The sequence below is a fragment of the Chiloscyllium plagiosum genome, unplaced genomic scaffold, assembly GCF_037043375.1.
Source record: "Chiloscyllium plagiosum isolate Xiang-an unplaced genomic scaffold, Cpla_swu_hap1 HiC_scaffold_39, whole genome shotgun sequence".
NCBI lineage: Eukaryota > Metazoa > Chordata > Chondrichthyes > Orectolobiformes > Hemiscylliidae > Chiloscyllium > Chiloscyllium plagiosum.
This window is the reverse complement of record NW_028270177.1, coordinates 466,688-494,316: the sequence shown is the minus strand read 5'-3', so window position 1 is coordinate 494,316 and position 27,629 is coordinate 466,688. Positions and strand designations below refer to the sequence as shown.

The following is a 27,629-nucleotide window of genomic DNA, read 5'->3' as shown; positions in this document are numbered from 1 at the left end:
CAAGATCTACTTGCTGCTTCTCTCGGCAGCATTTTTCATGTTTTATTATTCATGTTTTGAACTTGAAACTTAGGTGCAAGTCTTTTTAAAGTCAGTAACGAAAACGACAGATGAATAAAAAGGATATTGATGCAGGGTGAATGAAGTGGTAACGGATCAAATTATACCAAAATCTGCTTGGTTAAAATATTCATTTCTAGTGGGTTAATTAACTAATTCCGTTCCAGTAATTTGATCACTTTGTTTACATTGTCTGGGAGGAAGAGGATTAGAAGGAAATGAGGATGCTTCTGGCAGAATCCCGCATTCCTCCCAACTGGCTGGAGCGGGGTTGATGAGGGAAAGGTCCAGCGAAGATCACATTGCTGAGGTTATACAGCACAGGCCGAGCTGCAGAAACATTGATGACATTGTAGGTATTATCACTATTCAGCTACTTCCCTATGGATTCCAGCCCTTCACCTGCAAACTCAAGTGTTTCTAAAATGCAATGAGGTTTCTAAGTTTCAGTGCTCTATCTTCTAAATGGAAACTTTTCTCACTCTTTTAATCCTGATTCCGATTACTTTAATCGCTGTCCTCTGGCTGCTGACTCTTCTGTTAAGGGAAGATTTCCAAATCCCTCATCATTTATCCATCTTAATTAAATCTCCCGTCAGATTCACTAGTCCTGAGTAAACAATCTCAGACATAACATTTTAGAGTCCGGCAAAATCATCCCAAATCATGTTCCTCCATTTAGTCTAAATCATTGACCTACCCCACAAACAGCAGGGAGACAATAACGGAACGCATCGAAAGATTATTTTAGTCCCAAGGCCGTTCACCGTAACTCCATTTTCATGACTGGTCTACACAACAGGGCCATGATAATGGCCTTGCTGACATCCATGTCGACTACAGCACACCGCCACATTGTCTTCCAATATAAAAGTCGAGATTCACAGCACAGAAAAAGGCCCTTCAATCCATCCAGTCTACACCAGTGAAAAAACAGCCAACTAATCTAATCACACTTTTCGTACTTGGCATTACAAGTACACATTTAAAAACTTCATTATTGTTCGGAGAGTTTCTGCTCAGAACACCCTTACAGGCAGAGAGTTCCAGATTCCTACATCTTCTGGGTAGAAAGGTTTTTCCTCGCATCCCCTCTAGATCTCCTGCCTCTTACAAATCTATGCCTCTGCTCAGTTATCCTCCATCAAGGGGAAAAGTCTCCTTATACAGTCTGTTTTACAGACAACAAACGAAACTCATTTACAAAATACTGTGCAAGAATTGTAACAAACACTACATTGGACAAACAGGCAGAAAGCTAGCCAACAGGATACACGAACATCAGCTAGCTACAAAACGATACGAGCCTCTCACTAATATCCTTACATACAGATGAAGAAGGACACCACTTTGACTGGGACCACACATCCATCCGAGGACAAGCCAAACAGAGACTCGTATAAGAATTCCTAGAAGCTGGAACTCTATCCAACATTCCAACCGGAACTCTATCAACAAATTGACTTGGATCCCATTTAGCACCCTCCCACGCCACAGGAAGTGACACCACCAACCCAAGGAAACCTGAGCACAAATAGAAAACAGGCTATGCCACCAGTACTTCATCTGGAGGCTCACTGATGTTACCTAGTATGGTGACAACATGTCTGAAAACGAACATTTGAGCTCAACAAGCAAACCTATAGCTGGAAAAGTCTCGTCTTTTCTAACCTATGCATCCCTCATAATTGTATGCATCTAAATCATGACTTCCCTCAATCTCCTCTGCTTTAAGGAAAACAACTTGAGTCTATCCAATTTCTCTTTATAAACTCTCCAGCCCAGCCAATATCCTGGTAAATCTCCCCTGCATCCTCTCCGGTGCAATCTCATTGCTCCTATAATGTGGATTTCAGAACTGTACACAATACTCTACCTGTTGCCTAACCAACATTTCACACAGTTCCAGCATAACATCACTGCTTTTCAACTTTATGTCTCAGCTAATAAAGATAGTTATTCCATAGACCTTGGTAATCACTTTACCCATTATTTTGCTTTCTTAAAGGATGGGTGGATATTGCACACTCTGATCCTTGGTGCTTACCAAGAGTCCTACCATTCATGTAATTCCTTGTCTTGTTTGTCCTGCCCTAGTGTATCACCTTACTTTATCCAGATTGAATTCCACTTGCCACTGAGCTTGTAACCTTCTTAACAAATCCATGCTCTCTGCCCTTGACTAATGTCTTTCAAACTGACATTTTCTCCAGTTTTGTGCTCAACATTTTGGCCTGGAATTACTCAGGACTCCCGACATTTTTAGCATGTTGCCTTAACATTTGCCCTTCAAGCTCCCCTCGAGTTTGTGGTCTTCAATACAATTCCAGACTTGCAATTACTGCTTTCGCCTCCCTCAGTTTATTCAATCTACCTTTATTTTGATTCTCCCTCTGATCATCTCTCTTCAAAAGCTGATTGATTCCATAAACCAATAATGTGACCTCCCTATCTTGGTCTAGTAGCACCTGTGGAGCAAAAGCAGAGTCTTGTGACCTGACATCAGATAAAGAGTCATCTTCTGTAGTCATCACTGGATGATTCTTTCTGTCTACAGATGATGTCCTGCTGAATTTCTGCAGCAATTTGTTTTTGTTTTCGATTTCAGCACCCACAGTTCTTTGCTTATTCCCTCGCTGTCTGAACATGCAAATGTCCCATTAAGTTACTCTCCCACGAACCAAGGTCAAAAGCAAGTTAAGTGCAGCTAGGTCATAGATCAATCACAATCCAACCGAATGATGAACAGTGCTAAAGAGCTTCCTCTGGTTTTCATCACCGACAGAAAGCTGATTTGTAGACTGGAACGACACATTGTTGCTGAACAGAGATTTCGGCTTTCTCCATGTCTCCTTGGCAATTTCAAAGCAAACTATTTACAAAATGGGCAAGAAAGTGTTTGTGGGAGCAAGACAATGTGCGGGGGGGGGGGGGGGGGGGGGAGGGAGAAAGAGACACCCTTTGGCAAGAAATGTTCCAATGCTAAATCACTGATATTAGTGAAGATACCTTCCAATCACCATTATACAACAAGTTCTGTATTGCCACAGCAACAGTTTTTTTTGGGGAGGTCCATCTAGTTGCTCAAGTGATAGACTGCATTCAACAAGATGGAGACCGAGTATATCATTGATAGTGAAAACAAAATGTTACTTTCAACTTCAATACAACTGACACTTGAAATTGATCCTTCTCAAACGGCCCCACCCCCTCTCCCCTAAACTGATCAACTGAAACCTGACCTCTGCAGCTTTGCTCCAGTCTGGTCAACATGAATACTGGATTTTTGGGCTGCACTTTTTCCACTCCTGCTGTTCTATAACATGGGACACTACCCTCAGCTACAATTTCTCTTAAACCAGTTAGATCTTTTATCCAAAGACAACCTTAAAAACTCATCTCTCCATCATCTGCAGACACTCTTCTCTCTGCAGGATGGGGCTGATGTCAGGGTGAGAACACACTAATTTGTTTTAGAGTATAATCTGCTGCATGCAGCTGGATCCATTAATTCAAAGCAACAGAACTAGACAGAAGGTTTACACCTATAAAACACCACTGTTGGTAAACTCCACTCGCCCATCGTTAGCACTGGATGAACCTATGTTCCCTACTCATAATGGGGTCAGCATTCATCAGGGAATGGAAAACACAAAGATGATACTGAACACCCTCATAGTTATTGCTTCAGGTGGTGCTCACTGACGAGGACAATGATCAAATATCTTCTCATTTTACATTAAATAATGAATCACAGCAGGTTGGCACCTCTCCATCTTGGCTGTAATAGGTGCGTGTTGTACATGTCTTTATTCATTTGAGAGATGTGGGAGTTACTGGCTGGGTCGGTATGTATTGACTGTTCCAGTTTTGCTGCGAATGATGGTGATGAGCTACCTTCTTGAACTGCTGCAGTTTATATTTGATAATCAGATTGATACTTTTTCAGATTTCTGATTTTTGAAACACAATATGCATTTACAGAATACAATTACAGTTCTATCCTAGTTTGGTTCTTTATGCTAGCTTGTCCTTGACTGCAATGAGAAAAATCATGTTATCGCCTGGGTCACTGTAGAGAATAAATGATGATAGAAATGCAACTGTTGACCACTCAAAGATGGTTTTAGACTCTGAAGACATTTGAGAAAATGCTCATGTTTCACAGCTGCAACATCCAGTCCATTTTCTTGAAGAGCCAATAGTGCAGCCTGTGGGGAACAAGCAACAAAATAAAACGTTTCAGTTGAAAGGTGACAATAGAGACAAAGACACGTGATAGAGCTGACAGCTGCCTTGTTCCTTAAGCAGAATAGAATTTAAGAACAGATCAGTTCCAGCTGAGATTTAAAACAAACTTCATTTGTGGGACATGGTCAGCATTGGTTGTAACGTTGTAGCCTAGATTAGCATCACCCCATAACCAGTCCATGTTTTCATTACCTTCAAATTCAAAGCACTCAGGTCCCTACATTTTTAAACAATACTGCTTTTTCAGTTTTAAACCCTGTGATGGTCACATTCAATCCTGATAGAGTCAGAGATGTACAGCAGCTTCAGTCCAACTCGTCCAGGCTAACTATATAACAACCCAATCTAGTCCCACCTGCCAGCACCCGCCCATATCCCTCCAAACCCTTCCTATTCAAATACCCATCCAAATGCCTCTTAAAATGTTGTAATTGTACCAGCCCCAGCCACTTCCTCTGGTAGCTCATTCCATACATGTACCACTAACTGCTAACAGGATGAAGTGAACAAACCCAAACCTTTGCTGACTCTTGGTGGAGGATCCAATCGCAGACAAACACCTCACTCACCTCTTTGCATAAATTTTGTATATCTGCTCCAGTAAACCCAGCTGTCTCAGCTGCCAGTCCCTCCAAAGACACATCATCCAGTGGAGTTTTGGAAGTACAGATCCTCAGTATGGAAAGTCTGGTCTGTGTATAATGAACATTGTTACTAAGCAAAACAAATAAAACAGCTGCTTCAGAAAACAAACTGGACATTTTCTAAGAAGTATGAGCAAAGAACAGGTTATCTTGTCATTGCTGCTTGCAGGAGTTTGCTCTGCAATGATTAAAAGGAATTGCTCACAAGATGAGTATCATTGGCTAGGCCAACATTTATCATCCATCCCTAAAAATCCTCACAGTGGTGGTGGTGAGCTATCTCCAACCCCAGCAGTCTTTGGACTGTAAGGACACCCCAAGTCTACCTCTTGACCGTATGCCATACTCCAGTAGCTGTGTGGAATCTGTCATCCCGATGGGACAGCATACCTAAGCGATGATTGACAAAGTTTTGTCAAATTTACATTAATGACATTTTGGCAAACTCTGAATCAGGTTTTTGCTTGACCAATCGGAGGGAAAACTCCCTATTTTGGTAAAAGCCTCCAGATGATGGTATGGAAGACTGATTCACTGAGATGGCAGGCCTGGGCAGACTGTGGTCATTTCCGTTTCCTAAGACCATGCCAGGCTGTCTGTCTGGCTTAGGGCATGGAACATCGTGTTTCATGAACTTGATTGAGTTTTTTGAAGAAGTAAAGAGAACAAATGAGGGCAGGGTGGTGGATGTGATCTGTGAACTTCAGTAAGGCTTTTGACAAATTTCCTCATGATAGACTGATTAGCAAGGTTAGATCACAGAATATAGGGAGGTCTAGCCATTTGGATACAGAACTGACTCTAAAGTAGAAGACAGAGGGTGGCCTTTCAGACTGGAGGCCTGTAAATCAGTGGTGTGCCACAAGGATCGGTGTTGGGGTCCACTGTGTTTCGAAATTTATATAAATGATTCAGATGCGAATGTAAGTATATTAGTAAGTTTGCAGATGACACCAAAATTGAGGTGTAGTTGACACCAAAGGAGGTTACCTCAAGAGTACATTGGAATCTTGATCAGATGGGCCAATGGGCTGAGGAGTGGTTGACAATTTAATTTAGATAAATGTGAGGTGCTACATTTTGGAAAGGCAAATCAGGGGAACTTTATCAAATGTCTTACTGAAATCCATATACATCACATCAACTGCTTTATCCTCATCCACCTGTTTGATCACCTTCTCAAAGAACTCAATAAGATCAATCTCAACCCCCCCCAGTGGTCTCCAGCACCAATCTACTAGCCTTTGGCCCATGTGATTCATTCTAGGTGATGTCAAGAAACAGACGGAAACACTGGATGCAGCAAAGGCTATAGGCCCTGACAATATTCTGGCAATAGTATTGAAGACTTGTGCTCCAGAACTGTTCCAGTACGGTTACAACATTGGTATCGACCCGACAATGTGGAAAATTGCCCTGTACACACAAAGGACAAATTCAACCCAACCAACTACTACCCCATCAGTCCACTCTCGATCAGTAAAGTGATGGAAGGTGTGGGAAAAGACTTGCTAATCCAGATTGGCCCACAAAAGAAAAATTGGCCAAACTGTACCAGAACATCCAGAATTCCCGAGCAGCTCACAAGCTGAGTCAGACAGCACGCAGACAATGGAATACACTTTAAGCTCCCATGGACATGTCGGAGCACCACAGATTTCTCAAAGCCCTAAGGACAGTTTCACAACCCAGCAATACCAAAACCACAGAAAGAGCAGGACAAACAGAAAGGCACCAACAAAGGACATACTCCAGAAACAGGGCCATGGAAGCACCTCACCACTTTAGAAGAGACTTTAACATCTACCTGTGGAGATGAATGGAACCATGATACTGTCAGGATAATAGACAATAGGTGCAGGAGTAGGCCATTCTGCCCTTCGAGCCTGCACCACTATTCAATATGATCAAGGCTGATCATCCTTAATCAGTATCCTGTTCCTGCCTTATCTCCATAATCCTTGATTCCACAATCGTTGAGAGCTCTATCCAGCTCTTTCTTAAATGAATCCAGAGACTGGGCCTCCACTGCCCTCTGGGGCAGAGCATTCCACACACCCACCACTCTCTGGGTGAAGAAGCTTCTCCTCATCTCTGTCCTAAATGGTCTACCCCGTATTTTTAAACTGTGTCCTCTGGTTCAGCACTCACCCATCAACGGAAACATGTTTCCTCCCTCCAGAGTGTCCAATCCTTTAATAATCTTATATGTCTCAATCAGATCCCCTCTCAGTCTTCTAAACTCAAGGGTATACAAGCCCAGTTGCTCCAGTCTTTCAGTGTAAATTAATCCCACCATTCCAGGAATTGACCTTGTGGAACCTACGCTGCAATCCCTCAATAGCCAGAATGTCTTTCCTCAAATTTGGAGACCAGAACTGCACACAGTATTCCAGGTGTGGTCTCACCAGGGCCCTGTAAAGCTACAGAAGAACCTATTTGCTTCTATACTCAATCCCTCTTGTTATAAAGGCCAGCGTACTATTAGCCTTCCTCACTACCTGCTGTACCTGCTTGCTTACCTTCATTGACTGGTGTACAAGAACACCCAGATCTCTTTGTACTGCCCCTTTACCTAAATTGATTCCATTTAGGTAGTAATCTGCCTTCCTGTTCTTGCCACCAAAGTGGATAACCATACATTTATTCACATTAAACTGCGTATGCCATGCATCTGACCACTCACCTAACTTGTCTAGGTCACCCTGTAATCTCCTAACATCCTCATCACGTTTCACCCTGCCACCCAGCTTAGTAGCATCAGCAAATTTGCTAATGTTATTTCTAATACTATCTTCTATATCATTAACATATATTGTAAAAAGCTGCGGTCCCAGTACTGATTGCCGCAGTACCCTACTGGTCACTGCCTGCCATTCCGAAATGGAGGCGTTTATTACTACTCTTTTGTTTCCTATCAGACAACCAACTTTCAATCCAAGTTAATACTTTGCCCCCAATACCATGCGCCCTAATTTTGCTCACTAACCTATGTGGGACTTTATCAAAAGCTTTCTGAAAGTCCAGGTACACTACATCTACTGGATCTCCCTCGTCCATCTTCAGAGTTACATCCTCAAAATTCCAGAAGATTAGTCAAGCATGATTTCCCCTTCATAAATCCATGCTGACTCTGACCTATCCTGTTACTACTATCCAGATGTGTCGTAATTTCATCCTTTATAATAGACTCCAGCATCTTTCCCACCACTGAGGTCACACTAACTGGTCTATAATTTCCTGCTTTCTCTCTCCCACCTTTCTTAAAGTGGTACAACATTAGCCACCCTCCAATCCGCAGGAACTGATCCCAAATCTATTGAACTCTGGAAAATAAATCACCAACGCATCCACGATTTCTCGAGCCACCTCCTTCAGTACCCTGGGATGTAGACCATCAGGCCCCAGGGACTTATCAATCTTTAGACCTAACAGTCTCTCCAACACCAATTCCTGGCAAATATAAATTCCCTTCAGTTCAGGTCCTTCAGCCACTGTTACCTCAGGGAGATTGCTTGTGTCTTCCCCAGTGAACACAGATCTAAAGTACCAATTCAATTCTTCTGCCATTTCTTTGTTCCCCATAATATATTCCCCTGTTTCTATCTTCAAGGGCCCAATTTTAGTCTTAACCATTTTTTTTGCCTTTCACATACCTAAAAAAGCTTTTACTATCCTCCTTTATATTTTTGGCCAGTTTACCTTCGTACCTCATTTTTTCTCTGCGTATTTCCTTCTTAGTAATCCTCTGTTGTTCTTCAAAAGCTTCCCAGTCCTCCGTTTTCCCACTTATCTATGCTATGTTATACTTTTTCTCTTTTAACTTTATATGTTTCTTAACTTCCCTCGTCAGCCACGGCCACCCATGCCTCTTCCTAGGATCTTTCTTCCATTTTGGAATGAACTGATCCTGCAACTTCTGCATTATACACAGAAATATCCGTCATTGTCCTCCACTGTCATCTCTGCTAAGGTATTGCACCATTGAACTTTGGCCAGCTCCTCCCTCATAGCTCCATAGTTCCCTTTATTCAACAGAAATATTGTCACTTCCGATTGTACCCTCTCCCTCTTAAATTGCAGATTGAAGCTTATTGTATTATGGTCACTACTTCCCAATGGCTCCTCCACTTCAAGGTCCCTGGCCAATTCTGGTTCATTGCATAATACCAGATCCAGAATTGCCTTCTCCCTGGTCGGCTCCAGCACCAGCTGTTCTAAGAATCCATCTTGGATGCACTCCACAAAGTCTCTTTCTTGAGGTCCAATACCATCCTGATTCTCCCAGTCTACCTGCATGTTGAAATCCCCCATAACAACTGCAGTAACATCTTTGCGACAGGCCAATTTCAGCTCCTGATTCAACATACATCCGACATCCACTACTGTTTGGGGGTCTTTTTACCCTTAGAATTTCTCAGTTCTATCCACACTGACTCTACATCCCCTGAATATCATCCCTTACCAACATGGCCACCCCACCCCCTCTGCCCGTCAGTCTGTCCTTACGATAGCATGTGTAGCCTTGAATATTCATTTCCCAGGCCCTGTCCACTTGAAGCCATGTCTCAGTTATCCCCACAATATCGTATCTGCCAATTTCCAAAAAAGCCTCAAGCTCATCCATCTTATTTCTAATGCTACGTGCATTCATGTATAGTATTTTCAATTTGTTACTACCCTCACCCTTCTCATCAACTCCTATTTCACTCAACCTTACAGCATGATCCCTTTTTGAGTTTTCTGCCTCATTGATATAGTTGTCTTTCTTGACTTCCCTTGTTCTAACTTTCCCTTCAATTTCCTTCTTGAACATCCAGTTTGTTCCCTCCCCCCCTCTACTTAGTTTAAACGTATTGTTACATTGTGTGAAGGAACAAGACATTCATCAGATTAAACTGTTTTCCAATTAGCACCCTTGTAACTAAATTACTCCATTTCCAGAAACATTGTAGTTTCCCATTCATTAATCAGTGTCATTGTGCAGCATTACTATAAAACTGGTCTCATTCTCAGCTCTGGGAGGAGAAATCTGATCTACCTGTAACACACTGTCAGTTCTGTGTCAGCCTAGGTCAATTTCTCTTCCAGCAATATTGCTTGCAATAAATTGTTTGTCAATTTCACTGAGCTGTGTTTTGTGATCTCTAACCTATTGGGCAAATTTCTCCAACAGTTGGTGTCAATCAACAATACTATCAAGCAGTACCCGCTCAATAATGCCCAGTCGGGGTTCTGTAAGGGCCACTCAATTCCTGACTTCATTACAGCCCTGGCTCAAACATGGTCAAAAGAACTGAATTCCAGAGTGAGTGCGCTGGTGAGTGCGCCAGCCCTCGACATCAAGGCTGCATTAAGGAGGCCAAACAAAACTGGAATTGGAGACAAAGTTTCTGAGAGTTGGAACGATACCTGGCATGTAGAAAGATGGTTGTGGTTGTTGAAAGTCAGTCTCAGCTCCAGGACATCCCTTCAGGAGTTCCTTAGGGTAGTGTCCTAGGCTCAACCATCTTCAGCTGCTTCAATGCCCTTCCCTCCATCATAAGATCAGAAATGGGGATGTTCGCTTATTACTGCATAACGTTCAGCACATTCGTGACTCCTCAGATACTGAAGCAGTTCATGTTCAAATGCAGCAAGATCTAGACAATTATCCAGGTTTGGGCTGACAAACGGCAAGTAACATTCCTTACAAAGTCCACAAATCATGAATAAGAAAGCACCTAACCACTCTGACATACAATGGCCTTACCATCACTGAATATCCTATTATCAACTTTCTGGGGCCACCACTGACCAGAAACTCAACTGGGTTCATGACAAAATATAGTAGCTACCAGAGCAGATCACAGGCTAGGAATACTACAATGAGTAATTCACCTCCTAACCCCCCAATTGCCTTGATGAATGCAGCTCTAATACCACTTAGGAAGCTTGACACCTAACCAGGGCAAAGCAGCCGCTTGATTGGCACCCCACCCACAAACATTCACTCTCTCCACCACAATCCTCATTAGCAAAAAAATCAAAGGATCCTTAAATTAGTACCTTTGAAACCACAACCATTTCCATCTAGAAGGGCAGCAGATACATGGTAACACCATCTGCAACATCCCCTCTGAGCCACTTGCAGCAAAACATTCTATTAACCAGTACCCATAAGACCAGGAGTGTGCCAGTTCATCAAGAGGTCCACATAATCTATGTAAAAAGACACTCAGTTATAGGGAGCATGCACATCACTACTATACTTTATTTACAGCATCATTTCAATAATAATGCTTTAAATAAAACTAACCTGTAGAGAGAGTCTTCTCACTCTCACCCTCAACTGACTACTCTGACGTCATGGATATCTTGATAATACAGCCAGCTTCTGATATTTCAGGTGTATAATTTTTGCCAGTTTATCACATGTGCTTGTTAAAACAAAGTTTGCTTTATCAAAATCCTGGAATCGCCTCCCTCAAGGATGTTGTGGGTTTACAAGAAAGCAGCTCACCAGCACTCTCTGAAGGGCCAACTAGTGATGGACAATAAATGCTGGCCTAGACAGTGAAGCCCACATCACATTAAATAAAAATTATTCAATTCTGTAGCTTTCTACAGTCTTTCTCCCTGTAAATAATACTCAGCTCCTCTATTTTGTGAATGTGCATAACCTCACATTTGCCATTATATTCTACCTGCCGAATTTGTGTCCACACTCAACCTGTCCTTACCCCTCTACAAACTCATTTTGTCATCATTTACCTTCCCATCTATTATTGCATAATCCACAAATCTGGTTCTCACACGCTTTATTCACCTAAGTTAATAAATATTATAAATAATTGTGGCCCCTGTGGCATAACACTAGTTAACCAGAAAATGTGCCCCCTAATCCCAACTGTCTTCACCTCATTACCTAATCGCCCATCCATGCTCCACTCTACCAGCATGCTTCTGAACAGGTCTGAGGTGTTAGACCTTATTAAAACATTTTCTGGAAAGCCAAATACCTTCTATCCTCCGGTTTCCCTTTACCTATCCTGCTTGTCATCACCACAAAGAACTCTCGTAAGTTTGTCTGGCATGATTTCTCCTTCACGGAGTCATGCTGACTTTATTTGATTATATTATGCAATTCTATTACATCTTTTACAGTAAATATTTTCCTAATAACAGATGTTAAACTAACTGGTCTCCTTCCCTTTCTCAAAAGGTGTTACACTAGCAGTTCTCCAATCCTCCAAGACGTTTTCAGAAGCTAAGATTGAAAGGTTAGTACAGAGCATCCATTATCTCTGTAGCCACTTCCTTTAATATCCTAGGACATATACCTTCAGGTCTAAGGGACTTATTATTTCCCTACATTCAGTCTATGATGAACCTAGGTCCAACTTGATTCCTCTTTTCCCTTTTATATTGTTTTAAAGCTGCTTCTGTCTCCTTACTATTTGCAAGCATATCCTCAAAGTTTATTTTCTTCCTCTATTACATTTGTTTGACTGTTTTGTTCTTGTTGCATTTCCAGAAGTTCAACAATGACTATACTTCAATGCAGAGTTATTTAGGATGTCTTGGGTGCCTTCAAAGGCTGTGTTTTAAATACAAGTTTTTTTTAAAAAAGTGAGCATGTTTTGTTGCATTGTGACAAAGACATTAATACAATTGAAATGAAATATCAGAGTACAGATAGTGTCTGCTTAGTAGCACAGCCCTCAACATCCAGATCACAGCTATAGGGTATTGGTGATGAACTTCAAGCCCAAACTTACTTTTTCATCTGGAGATGGAACAAAGATGATTTGGTCAAATCTTCCAGGTCGCAACAAAGCATCATCTAATAGGTCTGGCCGATTTGTAGCTGCAACCACGATCACATTTTTGTTACAAACCTCCTGAAACTTTAAAACAAAACATAAAAAAATTTCCATTAAACAAGCTGGGTGTTGAGAGAAGCTGTTGAAATGTTACCATGATGTATACAACTTTGGATACCAAGGGATAGAGACAACTCCTGTCCCTCAAGTGGCAGAAATATAAGTTCTCAATAACACAGTCAATAAAAAAAAGCAAGAAGCAGGTAGATAAGTGTTTCCTGTTTACCATTAGAAATGATTAATAATCAGATTCATCAAGTTAGGAATTATTAGTTTAAACAGTCTGATGCAAAGTGTAGACAGCGAATGGGGGAGTAGTTTTGTTCCCATCTACATCCAATGATGTCAATACCTGTGTACTGTTTGAGGGTTAATTCATAGCTGCTGCAAACTGCAACTACTGACTTATCAACTTGAAACAGTTTGTGCATACAAAGAGAGTACCTCCTGTTACACCGTCTTCAGTATACTGAGTAGAGATTCCACTGTCTCAATATTGCCCATCAGGACACTAGAGCCTGATACAAATAAACTGACTATGCTACCAAAAGTCATAAGATTTATAAACGAGGAACTCCATTTTGCTTGTGGTAAAGCAGCTGCTGAGAAGGAGCCTGCGATTCAGAGATTCTCTAACCCGATGAACTGCTGTCAAAACATGAATTTTGGCAGAAATCATTTAATTGGAGAGCTCTCCATATCCTGCATAGGTACAATGGGCAGAATGACCCCTTCAGTGTTGTTATGCTATGACTCCAATCCTCCCTTCTTTCACCGTTTGATTGATGCAATTGTTACATTGATGTTTTCCAAACTATTGGCCTCCTATACACTTCTATAAATGATTTAGAGTGATGTCTGAAGTTGGTTTTACTCTCAGCTACACAACTGAAGCTCAACTCAAGGCAAGTAGCTCCAAACATCATTGTGACATTTCCAAGAATGTGAGCGATGAGCTCATTAATTCTCAATTCATGATAGATTTGTGCAGCTCTGTCATACCTTCTGCCACTGCAAGACACTGAATGACAGCACTGCTAGCTCACTGTAAATGGTTCAGCCTTATCTTTTGCACTGGTATATTGGAATGTCCCATCATTGAGGATGGAGTTATTTGTGGAGCTGCCACCTCCAGTGAATTGTTAATTCACCACCATTCACAAATGGATTAATAAATAATATGTAAATTATAGCAATGACAAATATGTATGAATTATTGGTAGATTTGCATACCACACAAAAAGGACGGAAAGGTAAGTGATGACAACGACAGCAAGATTGCAGAGGTATATGGTCAACATTAGTATTCACTTGCTAATGAGTATGATAGTCTACCCAGCAAATTGTGTCTCTCTGGTCACAATGGGTTGTGGGGGGTTTTCTGTGGCTGATGAGCCCAGACAGAGCTGCATTACCCATCACATTTTTGATGGGTCTTTCTAGGAGATGGAATTTGTTTCTGGGCTTCGGGATTGTGGGCATTACTTTCTTTGGTTGTTTCCAAAGAACAGTTGTTGTCAATAGAATTACAACTCTTCATATTGGAGCTTCCCCCAAGACAGTTTCTTCTAAATGAGAATCTCCCATGTGTTGACATGAATTTTGCAATTCTTGAGGGAAATCTTCAGGGAGTCTCTGAAATGCTTCCGTTATGCCCCTCTCATTCGAGCCTTCCTTGAGTGGGGTGAAGATGATTTGCTTTGGTAGATGGGATTTGGTAGCTGGCCAGTTCAGCAGAGTCAGTTTGGCCTCTGTGCTGATGCTATTAGCTGCTTGTTTATAATGCAGCTGTCCTCCCTGCTGACGTGGAGAATCAACTTCAAAACAGCATTAACAGTACTTCAAGGGTCTTGAGCTGGTATCTATATGTAATCCGTGTTTTAGAATCATACAGAAGAGTCAGAAAGATGGCTGCCTAATACACAAGGATCTTGGTATTAGCACAGATGTCTTAATCATTGAAGGCTCTCATCATTAGGTGCCCAGAAATGAATTGCTGCAAAGACAGAGGAAGAGTTGACCCAGCTATTTCAAACATTAGCAGTGGCACAGTGGGCCCATTTACTCCACACTGGCTGCATTTTTCTTCTTCTTTTTCATCTTTCTTTTTCTTCTTCTCTTCTTCATCTTCCTGATGTCACAGTGAGGCTGGAGCAGTGGTGGTGATGACTGGAGGAGGGACTCTTGGCTTCATAGGCCCCATGCGTGGATTCCTCAAATTGATGACGCGGTGTCGGTTACAGCAATGGAGGAGTGTAGACTCCTGACTGCAGTAGGCCGGGAGCAGGGACCTTGCACAAGTCAGAGATGTAGAGCACGGAAACAGACCCTTCGGTCCAAATTGTCCACGCCTACCAGATATCCCAATCTAATCTAGTCCCATCAGCCAGCATCTGGCCCATATCCCTCCAAACCCTTCCTATTCATATACCCAGCCAAAATGCCTTTTAAATGTTGCAATTGTACCAGCCTCCACCACTTCCTCTGGCAGCTCATTCCACACATGTACACGTACCAAGCATGAAAAAGTTGCCCCATAGGTCTCTTTTGTATCTTTCGCCTCTTACCTTAAACCTATGCCCTCTAGTTCGGGACTCCCCCACCACAGGGAAAAGACTTTGCCTATTTACCCTATCCATGCCCCTCATGATTTTATAAACTTCTATAAAGGTCACCCCTCAGCCTCCAACGCTCCAGGGAAAACAGCCATTGACTATCCAACCTCTCCCTATAGCTCAAATCCTCCAACCCTAGCAACATCCTTATAAATCTTTTCTGAACCCTTTCAAGTTTCACAATATCTTTCCGATAGGAAGGAGACCAGAATTTGCAGGCAATATTCCAACACTGGCCTAACCAATGTCCTGTACAGCCGCAACATGACCTTCCAACTCCTGTACTCAATACTCTGAACAATGAAGGAAAGCATAGCATATGCCTTCTTCACTATATTATCTAACTGCAACTCCACTTTCAAGGAGCTATGAACCTGCACTCCAAGGTCTCTTTGTTCAGCAACATGCCCTAGGACCTTTGCATTAAGTGTATAAGTCCTGCTACGGTTTGCTTTCCCAAAATGCAGTACATCACATTTATCTGAATTAAACTCCATCTGCCACTTCTCAGCCCATTGGGCAATCTGATCAAGTTCCTGTTGTAATCAGAGATAACCCTCTTCGCTGTCCACTACACCTCCAATTTTGGTGTCATCTGCAAACTTACTAACTATACCTCTTATGTTCACATCCAAATCATTTATATAAACAATGAAAAGTTGTGGACCCAGCACCGATCCTTGTAGCACTTCTCTGCCTTTTACCTTTAAGCCAGTTCTGTATCCAAATGGATAGTTCTCCCTGTATTCCATGAGATCTAACCTTGCTAACCAGTCTCCTATGGGGAACCATGTTGAATGCCTTACTGAAGTCCATATAGATCACATCCACCATTCTGCCCTCAATCTTCTTTGTTACTTCTTCAAAAAGCTCAAGTTTGTGAGACATGAATTCCCACGCATAAAGCCATGTTGAATGTCCCTAATCAATCCTTGCCTTTCCAAATACATGTACATCCTGTCTCTCAGGATACCCTCCAACAACTTGCCCACCACCGTCGTCAGGCTCACTGGTCTCTAGTTCCCTGACCTGTCCTTACCACCTTTCTTAAACAGTGGCTCCACGTTAGCCAACTTCTAGTCTTCTGGCACCTCACCTGTGACTATCGATGATACAAATATCTCTGCAAGAGGCCCAGCAATCACTTCCCTACCTTCCCACAGAGTTCTAGGGTACACTGATCAGGTCCTGGGGATATATCCACTCTTATACGTTTCAGCACTTACTCCACTGTAATATGGACATTTTTCGAGATGTCACCATCTATTTCCCTACATTCTATATCTTCCATGTCTTTTTCCACAGTAAACACTGATGCAAAATACTCATTTAGTATCTGCCCCATCTCCTGCGGCTCTTCACAAAGGCCACCTTGCTGACCTTTGAGGGGCCCTATTCTCTAGGAGAAAGTGAGGACTGCAGATGCTGGAGATCAGAGCTGAAAAATGTGTTGCTGGAAAAGCGCAGCAGGTCAGGTAGCATTGACGTTCTTCAGGAATGAGGAGGGTGTGCCAAGCAGGCTAAGGTAGGGAGGAGGAACTTGGGGGAGGGGCGTTGGGAATACAATAGGTGGAAGGAGGTTAAGGTGAGGGTGATAGGCCGGAGAGGGGGTGGGGGCAGAGAGGTCGGGAAGAAGATTGCAGGTCAAGAAGACGGTGCTGAGTCCGAGGGTTGGGACTGAGATAAGGTGGGGGGAGGGGAAAATGAGGAAGCTGGAGAAATCTGCATTCATCCCTTGTGGTTGGAGGGTTCCTAGGCAGAAGATGAGGCGCTCTTCCTCCAGGCATCGTGTTGCCATGGTCTGGCGACAGAGAATGCCAAGGACCTGCATATCCTTGGTGGAGTGGGAGGGGGAGTTAAAGTGTTCAGCCACGGGGCGGTTGGGTTGGTTGGTGCGGGTGCCCCAGAGGTGTTCTCTGAAACGTTCCGCAAGTAGGGGGCCTGTCTCCCCAATTAGAGGAGGCCACATCGAGTGCAGTAAATGATGTGTGTGGAGGTGCAGGTGAATTTGGGACGGATATGGAAGGATCCCTTGGGGCCTTGGAGGGAAGTGAGGGGGGAGGCGTGGGCGCAAGTTTTGCATTTCTTGCGGTTGCAGGGGAAGGTGCTGGGAGTGGAGGCTGGGTTGGTGGGGGGTGTGGACCTGACAAGGGAGTCACGGAGGGAGTGGTCTTTCTGGAACGCTGATAGGGGAGGGGAAGGAAATATATCCTTGGTGGTGGGGTCTGTTTGGAGGTGGCGGAAATGATGAAGGATGATTCAATGTATCTGGAGGTTGGTGGGGTGGTAGGTGAGGACCAGTGGGGTTCTGTCCTGATGGTGATTGGAGGGGCGGGGTTCAAGGGCGGAGAAGCAAGAAGTGGAGGAGATGCAGTGGAGAGCACCGTCAACCACATCTGGGGGGAAATTGTGGTCTTTGAAGGAGGAGGCCATCTGGGTTGTTCGGTATTGGAATTGGTCCTCCTGGAAGCAGATGCGGCGGAGGCGAAAGAATGGGGAATATGGGATGGCGTTTTTACAGGGGGCAGGGTGGGAGGAGGTGTAATCTAGGTAGCTGTGGGAGTCGGTCTTTATAGTAAATGTCCGTGTTGAGTCGGTCGCCCGAGTTAGAAATGGAGATGTCTAGGAAGGGGAGGGAGGAGTCCGAGACGGTCCAGGTAAATTTGAGTTCGGGGTGGAAGGTATTGGTAAAGTGGATAAACTGTTCAACCTCCTCGTGGGAGCACGAGGTAGTGCCGATACAGTCATCGATGTAGCGGAGGGTGCCAGTGTAACTGCGGAAGATGGACTGCTCCACATATCCGACGAAGAGGCAGGCTTAGCTGGGGCCCGTGGCTACTCCTTTGGTTTGGAGGAAGTGGGAGGATTGGAAAGAGAAATTGTTCAGAGTGAGGACCAGTTCAGTCAGTCGAAGGGTGTCAACGGAAGGGTACTGGTTTGTTCGGCGGGAAAGGAAGAAGCGGAGGGCTTCGACTGACTGAACTGGTCCTCACTCTGAACAACTTCTCTTTCCCTATTCTCTCCCTAGTTACCTTTTTGTCCTTAATGTATTTGTAAAAATACTTTGGATTTTCCGATTTTCCTTAACTATATTTGCCAAAGCTATCTCATGTCCCCCTTTTGCCCTCCTGATTTCTTAAGTATACTCCTACTGCCTTCATACTCTAAGGATTCACTCCACCTATCCTGTCTATACCTGACATATGCTTCCTTCTTTTTCTTAACCAAAACCTCAATGTCTTTAGTCATCCAGTAGTGCCTATACCTACCAGCCTATCTGTTCTTTAGACTCTCGTTATCTCATTTCTGAAGGCTTCCCATTTTCCAGCTGTCTCTTTACCTGGAATTTAAAAAGGAGGTCCTGGAGAATAGTTATATCTGGATTACTCCCAGTGCTATGAGCTAGTGATGGCAGGAATAGGAGGATAGAGCAGATGAGTGTATGGCTGAGGTGCTGGTGTACACGAGAAGGATTCACATTTTTGGATAATTGGAATCTCTTCTGGGGTAGAAATTACCTGTACATGAAGAACAGATTGCACCTAAATTGGAAGGGAACTAATATACTGTCAGGGAGATTTGCTAGAGCTGCTCGGGAAGATTTAAACCAGTAGAATGTGGTGGGGTGGGATGCAGGGAGATAGTGAGGAAAGATTTCAAACTAAGATTGGTACAGTTGAGAACAAAGGCAAATCAAACAGTCAGGGCAGGCAGGGACAAGGTAGGACTGATAAATTAAACAGCATTTATTTCAATGCAAAAGGCCTAACGGAAGGCAGATGAACTCCGGGCATGGTTAGGAACATGGGACTAGGATATCATAGCAATTACAGAAACATGGCTCAGGGATGGACAGGATTGGCAGCTTAATGTTCCAGGATACAAATGCTACAGGAAGGATAGAAAGGGAGACGAGAGGGGAGGAGTGACATTTTTGATAAAAGATAGCAATACAGCTGCACTGAGGGAGGATATTCCTGGAAATACATCCAGGGAAGTTTTTTGGGTGGAACTGAGAAATAAGAAAGGGATGATCACCTTATTCGGATTGTATTATCGACCCTCTAAGTCGTCAGAGGGAAATTGAGAAACAAACTCGTAAGCAGATCTCAGCTTTCTGCAAGAATAATAGGGTGGTTATGGTAGGGGATTTTAATTTTCCAAACATAAACTGGGACTGCCATAGTGTTAAGGGTTTAGACAGAGAGGAATTTGTTAAATGTGTACAAAAGAATTTTCTGATTCAGCATGTGGATGTACCTACTAGAGAAGGTGCAAACCTGACCTACTCTTGGGAAATAAGGCAGGGCAGGTGACTGAAGTGTCAGTGGGGGAGCACTTTGGAGCCAGCGACCATAATTCTATTAGTTTTAAAATAGTGATGGAAAAAAATAGACCAGATCTAACGGTTGAAGTTCTAAATTGGAGGAAGGCAAATTTTGACAGTATAAGAACTTTCAAGTCCTGGAGCCATGTTTCGACCGATGAAGATGACCTCTATTTAAGTACATTCTTTTGTACCTCAGAATAATACCAGTTTGTGGAGACACAACACTTTTCACTGAATCATTCTAGATGTGTGACAAAAAAAAAGTAACCCGTTCAAAACTAAACTATCATTGACTGAACCATAGTTTAGCAGTTTCCTGCTTGCCGGTGTTTTCTGTCTCTCAAAAGGGTTATATCCTTACTCCATACTAGTTTGAGGCCAAAGGTGTTGGATAGATATAGACAATAGACAACAGGTGCAGGAGTAGGCCAGCACCACCATTCATTGTGCTCATGGCTGATCATCCACAATCAGTACCTGCTCCTGCCTTATCCCCATAACCCTTGATTCCACTATCTCTAAGAGCTCTATCCATCTCTTTCTTGAAAGTATCCAGGGACTTGGCTTCCACTGCCTTCTAGGGCAGAGCATTCCACACATTCACCACTCTCTGGGTGAAGAAGTTTCTCCTCAGCTCTGTTCTAAATGGCCTACCCCTTATTTTTAAGCTGTGTCCTCTGGTTCTGGACTCTCCCATCAGCAGAAGCATGCTTCCTGCCTCCAGAGGGTCCAATCCTTTAATAATCTTATACGTCTCAATCAGATCCCCTCTCATCCTTCTAAACTCAAGCGTATACAAGCCCAGTCGCTCCAATTTTTCAACATTTGATAGTCCCACCATTCTCGGAATTGACCTCGTGAACCTATGCTGCACTCCCTCAATAGCCAGAACGTCCTTCCTGAAGTCTGGAGACCAAAACTGCACACAGTATTCCAGGCGCAGTGTCACCAGGGCCCTGTACAGCTGCAAAGGACCTCTTTGCCCCGATACTCAACTCCCCTTGTTATGAAGGCCTGCATGCCATTAGCTTTCTTTAGTGCCTGCTGTACCTGCATGCTTGCTTTCATTGACTGACGGACAAGAACACTAGATCTCATTCTACATTAAACTGCATCTGCCATGCATCCGTCCACTGACCTAGCCTGTCCAAGTCACCCTGTATTCTCATAACATCCTCACATTTCACCCCGCCACCCAGCTTTGTCTCATCAGTAAATTTGCTAATATTACTTTTAATGTCTTCATCCAAATCATTGATGTATATTGTAAACAGCTGCGTTCCCAGCATCGAAACTTGTGGTACTCCACTAGTCATCGCCTGCCATTAAGAAAGGAACCAGTTTATCACTACTCTTTGTTTCCTGTCAGTCAGCCAGCCAGCCAATTTTCAATCCAAGTCAGTACCTTGCCCCCAATACCATGTGCCTTAATTTTGCTCACTAATCTCTTATGTGGAACCTTATCAAAGACTTTCTGAAAGTCCTGGTACACTACATCCACTGACTCTCCCTTGTCCACCTTCATAGTTACATCCTCAAAAAATTCAAGATTAGTCAAGCACGATTTCCCCTTTGTAAATCCATGCTGATTCTGACCTATCCTGTTACTGCTATTCAAATGAGTCATAATTTCATCTTTTATAATTGACTCCAGCATCTTTCCCACCACTGACGTCAGGCTAACCGGTCTACAATGCCCTGTTTTATCTCTCCCTTCATTATTGAAATGTGGGACAACATTAGCCATCCTTCAATCCGCAGGAAGTGTTCCTGAATCGATAGAACATCGGAAAATGATCACCAACACGTCCATGATTTCTAGAGCCACCTCCTTCAGTAGCTGAAAATGTGTTGCTGGAAAAGCGCAGCAGGTCAGGCAGCATCCAGGGAACAGGAGAATCGACGTTTCAGGCATAAGCCCTTCTTCAGGGCTTATGCCTGAAGAAGGGGAAGGTGTCGGGAGTGGAGGGTGGGTTGGTGGGGGGTGTGGATCTGACGAGGGAGTCACGGAGGGAATTTCCGCCACCTCCAAACGGACCCCACCACCAAGGATATATTTCCCTCCCCTATCAGCATTCCGTAAAGACCACTCCCTCCATGATTCCCTCGTCAGATCCACACCCCCCAAGACTTGCGCCCACACCTCCCCCCTCACCTCCCTCCAACCACAAGGGATGAACTCGGATTTCACCAGTTTCCTCATTTCCCCTCCCCCCCTGTCTCAGTCAAATCCATCGAATTCAGCACCGCCTTCCTAACCTGCAATCTTCTTCCCGACCTCTCCGTCCCCACCCCAGTCTGACCTATCTTAGCCTGCTGGACAAACTTTCCTCATTCCTGAAGGGCTTCTGCCCGAAACGTCGATTCTCCTGTTCCCTGGATGCTGCCTGACCTGCTGCGCTTTTCCAGCAACACATTTTCAGCTCTGATCTCCAGCATCTGCAGACCTCACTTTCACCTCCTTCAGTACCCTGGGATGCAGACCATCAGGTCCCAGGGACTTATTACCCTTCAGACACTGTTACATCTGGGAGATTGCTTGTGTCTTCCCCAGTGAAGACGGATCCATTTCTGCCATTTCCTTGATCCCCATAATAAATTCACCCATTTGTCTTCAAGGGACCAATTTTAATCTTAACTTTTTTTTTCTTTTTACATACTTAAGAAAGCTTTTACTCTCCTTTTATTGGCCAGTTTGCCTTCGTACCTCATTTTTTCCCTCCGCATATTGCCTTTTTAGTTATCCTCTGTTGCTCTTCAACAGTTTCCCAGTCCTCCAGCTTCCCGCTTATCTTTGCTCTGTTATACTTCTCTTTTATCTTTATACAGTCCTTATAAAGACAGGTTAAGCAAATGGACAAAAACTTGGCACTTGGAATATAATATGGAAAAATGTAAAGTAGTGCACTTTAGCGGAAAGAATAGGATAGCGGAATGTTATTTAAATAGAGAGTCACTGCAGAAAGATACAGAGGGGGATTTAACATCCTCATACATGAATAATAAAAAAAAAAGCTTTCGGGTTCAGTGGGTAATAGGGAAGGCAAATGGAATATTGGCCTTAATTTCAAAGGGAATGGAGAATAAGAAAAGGGATCTCTTGCTATACTATACAAGCCACCAGTTAGACCACACCTGGAATATTGTGTACAGTTTTAATCCCATTACAGTAGCGCTTCGACATACGAACGACCCTGTTCACGTACAAATCGGTTTACGAACAGGATTGTACGTAACATTTTGCTTAAACGTACATATGAAATTCAAGGTACGAACACAAAAAGCCCGTGTGCGACCACGCGGTTTCAGTGTTCTGCTTTGCTACACGCTTGTTGAACGCGAAAGCTCTTTGGCCCTGCGTGATCTCATTCAGTTAGTCTTTGGCGCGTGCGCTGTGAACAGTCATCCAAGCATTCTTACACTATCCGAACAAAGGGAAAAATTGATGATTCGGTTTGCGAATCAGGTCCCGGAACAGACTAAGTTCGTAAGTCGAGGCGCTACTGTATCTAACAAAAGATATACTGGTACTGGAGGCAGTCCAGAGAAGGTTCACTGGGTTGATTCCAGGTATGGAGAGACCTCTCCTGGGGAGAGGTTTGGTAAGTTATGGTCTTGTGGTTAGTCCTAGGCTCAGTTTAGTAGAATGTGAGATGACCTTATTAGAGCACCTCACCACCCCCACCCCATGCCCCTTCGCTTCACTGAAATTGCTCAGCACTCTAACAAGAATCAGCAGCACATTTAGTTTTAGTCAATTTAATCTTTTACCTTTTTTGTCGGTTCAACTTGATTTGCTTCAGATGCAAGTATGTTCCTCTCTGAGATTCTCCTCCCAATCAATGGCTGGCCAATTCCATCCATCTCATTAAGAAGAACAGAGAGTACCCGCTCTTTAACAGAACGGCCATTTGCTCCATCAAATGAACGCGATCCAAAGATGGAATCAATTTCATCCAGAAACAGGATGGATGGAGCTGCAGCTCGAGCTTGCTGAAAAACCTGCACTTTAAACAGAACAGAATGTCAACGCGCTGGGGGAAAGGAGATCGGCAGCAGCAAATATAGAACTAACACAATGAACTATTACCATAATTTCATTTTTACAGATTTGCTAAATAATTTATACTAACAACAGTGTTAAAGAACATTGAGCTCTCACAGGCTTCAGAAAAATCTGAATTAAAAAGTTTTAGCAAAGGAAATGATATTTTGTGAAGTTCTCACTGCATGACAAATATACATATAACAGAATTGCTCAGAATCAGGGAAATGGTAGACCACAGGATTGGAGACAATGAAGCACATGGCTTTCCTTTTACTAAAGGATAGTGTCTAATCTCTAAATAAGGTGACTATTAAACTGGCTGTAGATGACCTGGAGTGAACCTACTGTAAATACACACCTGAGCCAAAATCTTTTCAGAATCACCTACAAATGGTGAAAAGAGATCTGCCCCACTGATCGACAGGAAAGAACAGCGGTAGCTGGAGGCTGCAGCTTTCACCAACGTGGTTTTTGCACATCCTGGGGGTCCATACAGCAGAATCCCACGAGTGGGGGTCACTCCCATCCTCTCAAATGCCTGCGGGTACAGCACTGGCCACTGAATACTCTGCAGAGAGAATGCTAACAATTACAGACTGCATTCTAGATCTGCCTCTGGGGTGAGGGGGAGGCATGGGTTATGACAGTATTTTTAAGCCACAGTTACATTCTTCACCTGTTTCAATTTCAATTTCACTTGATCCAGGCCACCAATTTGATCCCAGTGGACAGGTTTGAAGTCAGTTAGCCCGACGCTGCTTCTCAGACAGGAAGGCTGCACAACCTTTATTGCTTCTCTGAAGTCTGCAAAGGTGATTTCCTTGTTCACTGTGTCCTTCCTCAAAGAAATCAAAGTCAATAAAAGTGAACGGAAATTTTATATAGGAGAACAATTCCTTAAGTCCACCTGATTAATGCAAAAGTTTTTAAAAAGTCTCTAAGAGGAGGAAGTCATAGAATCATAGAGATGCACAGCATGGAATTAGACCCTTCGGTCCAACTCGTCCTTGCTGACCAGATATCGTGATTCGTTATGACACGGGGTAAACACCCCCTCTTTCCCTCGATTTAAACTTGCAACAACTCGCGCTGTAACCTGTTAAAATTCTGAGGCCAAGAATATCCAAAAAGTCACTATTTAAAGTACAAAAAATTTAAGAACTATTCTTTAAGTCTAATATAGAATATTAACTAACAATTATTTACAACTCTTTTCTCTAACCTATTGAACTCTCCTTTCTACAATACTAGCCTGCAAAACCCCGATTAAGATTTACCAAAAAATTCAAATTCCAAAACCAGCCAACTGTCGAATTTTCTCTTAATAGCTTCCTCTGAGGGATTTGTTTCACAGGTCATTGATAGATAAAAGGTACCTTTCAAGAGAGCTATTCTCCATGGCAGTCGACATATGTTGGTGGCTTGGCAGTTCTCTCTCCAATTATCCAATTTTTTTTGGTTTCATTGGTGTTAATATTACCAAAATACTAAATTCAAACTTGATTACAGTCTAATATCTTGGGGCATAGCTTAAACTGATTGGCCAAATTTGAATTTGTCTCATAGCAACCTAGGTACTGCTAGCTGCTGGACCAAGTGTTACATTGTACATTCTCAAGTACTCTGTGTTCTTGCTAAGTCCTTAAACTCTCTTAAAAAGTACAGTACCCCTTACACCTTCATAAAATGCTGCAGATGCTGATCTGGCCTCAGCTGACTCACATATGACTTCAGAAGTCATAGGATTGAGAAAACCATGCAACATTCTTATTACTGACCACATTGAAAGTTTTTTTCAAATCTAGACACGTGAGACACTTATTAAAGAATTGCAAGCATTTTCCATCAGCGAACATTTAAAAGGAATCCAGACAGGTACAATAACAGGAATGGTTTAGAGGGCAAGGGTCTGTTACCATGCTGTACAACTTGAGGACAATGACCCGATTGCCTGAGCTGTTGTTTAATTGAGAAGGTAGGTAATTCTGGGGCTGATTGAATTACAGTTTGCTCTCTCAGCTGGTGGTACTTTCCAGTTGGTACAAATAAATTCTACGAGTCACCACTTGAGGCCTCACTTCCCCTTGGGCAGCAGGGTCAGCATATACTGTGTACTTTGTTTTCTTCAGTATTCTGCATACCTGGGAGCTGCGCCTCACGAGCTGCAGAGCAGCCTCTCGGCAGAGAGCTGTTAGGTCAGCACCGACATAACCACTTGTAGCTTCTGCCAGCCAGGTCAGATCAACATCAGCCCTCAGAGGCATTGATGAGGTTACTACTTCCAGAATGGATTGGCGCTGCGACATCGTTGGAACCCCAATTAAGATCTGCAAAAATAATTAAAAGGCAGGCTCAGTGATTCAGATTCACTAAATTATAAAATCACCCGTTAAAGAGTTAATTGCATAAAAAATGCATTTGTCTGGCTCTTTGGGAGTATTTCACCTCCCGCTACATCAGATCTGTCTCTCTCAGCCTTCCTCTCCCTCAATGTCTGTCTTGTCTCTCTCTCTCTGCTCCCAAGGATCTATCCCCCTACCCCCTTCCCTCACCCTTACCCCACAGGTGCTTCTCTCCCTGTCTTTGTTCTTCCTTGACCTGGTATCTGCTTCTCCCCCTAAACCACGGTGGGTGTCCCCCTCTGTCTCTCCCTACCCCCAGATCCCGGGAACAGACCGGCGCAGGAAGACATCCCGAAGTGACATAAAAGTGGGCACCTCTCGGTCAAAGCGGCCGGGCCTCCTCAAGGCAGGGTCCAAGGCCTCAGGGCAGTTGCTGGCCGCTACCACCACTAGGCGACTGCGAGGTTTCAGGCCGTCCATCAGGGTGAGGAGCTGGGCTACCAGACGGTCCTCAGGCCGGCTCCCCGCCGCTGCCCTCCGGGGGAACAATGACTCAATGTCGTCGATGAAGAGGATGCAGGGCTTGGCCTTGGCCTTGGCCTGGGCCTGGGCGAACAGGCGGCGCAGCCTCTGCTCGCTGTCGCCCGGCCGGGAGCCCCGGAGTGTGGCGGGAGATGCGAGGACCAGCGGCGCGGCCAAGTCCTGGGCCACGGCCCGGAGCAGCGCCGTCTTCCCCACCCCCGGGGGCCCAAGCAGCAGTAACCCCTGTGGACACGACAGCCCGAGGCGACGCAGGGACTGCGGGAAGCGAAGCGGGAGGTTCAGCATCTCTCGGAGCGGGGCAGCGGAGTGGTGCAGTCCGCCCAGGCCCAGGCCCCGACCTCGGGCTCGAAACTGATCCAGGTTCAGCCGCTCCGCCACCTCCAGCTGGGTCCCAGGGCCCATGAGCCCGGCTCCACCTGGACACAGCTCCGGCTCCACTGCGGCCACTTCCACCAAGAACAGCCCAGGCCAGGCCGCGGCCTCCGCCGTCACCACAAACGCCGGGCGGAGGAAAAGCCCCCTGAGCAGCTCCTTCAGCAACAACAGCTCGGCGTCCGATGGAACAGCAGGCCCGACCTCTCCCCACGGCCCAGGCGCCTGCACAGTCCGCACCCGGACCCGCCTCAGTTTAACGGAGGACAGAGGCTCTAAATGCCCGAGGCTCAGCCTCTTGCCCCGGCCCGAGCCCGGTCTCTCCAGCAGCCCCGGACTCACGCACGTGGTGTCGAGCTGCAAGAATCCCTCGGCCTGGTCTGGCCGCGGCCAGGCGGAACACAGAGCGGAGCCACCCGGTAACGAGACCCGCAGCGGGGAGCCCAGGCCAAGGCCCAGAGCAGCCAAGGCCCGGGGCCCGAGGCGGCAGCGCTGGGAAGCCCGATCCCCAGCTTCCGGAGGGAGCAGGAGCAGAGCGACCATGACCCCAGAGACGTGA

At 44.3% G+C, this 27,629-nt stretch overlaps 1 protein-coding gene across 1 annotated transcript; it reads right to left on the bottom strand.

The window, feature by feature from the left end:
* On the bottom strand, positions 1-27,628 carry afg2b (AAA ATPase AFG2B). The gene is made up of 8 exons (XM_043674559.2): positions 26,531-27,628; positions 25,955-26,140; positions 24,490-24,648; positions 24,172-24,381; positions 23,537-23,767; positions 12,716-12,844; positions 4,881-5,003; positions 1-4,271 (listed from the first exon to the last, which is right to left on the bottom strand). Exons 1-8 carry the CDS (start codon positions 27,611-27,613, stop codon positions 4,113-4,115), a joined length of 2,280 nt encoding a protein of 759 aa, XP_043530494.1. The 5' UTR covers positions 27,614-27,628; the 3' UTR covers positions 1-4,112.
* Position 27,629: the final 1 nt, after the last annotated feature.

Coding starts and splice junctions, on each gene's coding strand:
- afg2b (XM_043674559.2), bottom strand. CDS start 27,613: ATGGTCGCTCTGCTCCTGCTCCCTCCGGAAGCTGGGGATCGGGCTTCC. Junction 26,141..26,530: donor CCGGCCGCTTTGACCGAGAG/GTGCCCACTTTT, acceptor TTATTTTTGCAG/ATCTTAATTGGGGTTCCAAC. Junction 5,004..12,715: donor TTCCATCTCCAGATGAAAAA/GTAAGTTTGGGC, acceptor CATTATACACAG/ACCAGACTTTCCATACTGAG.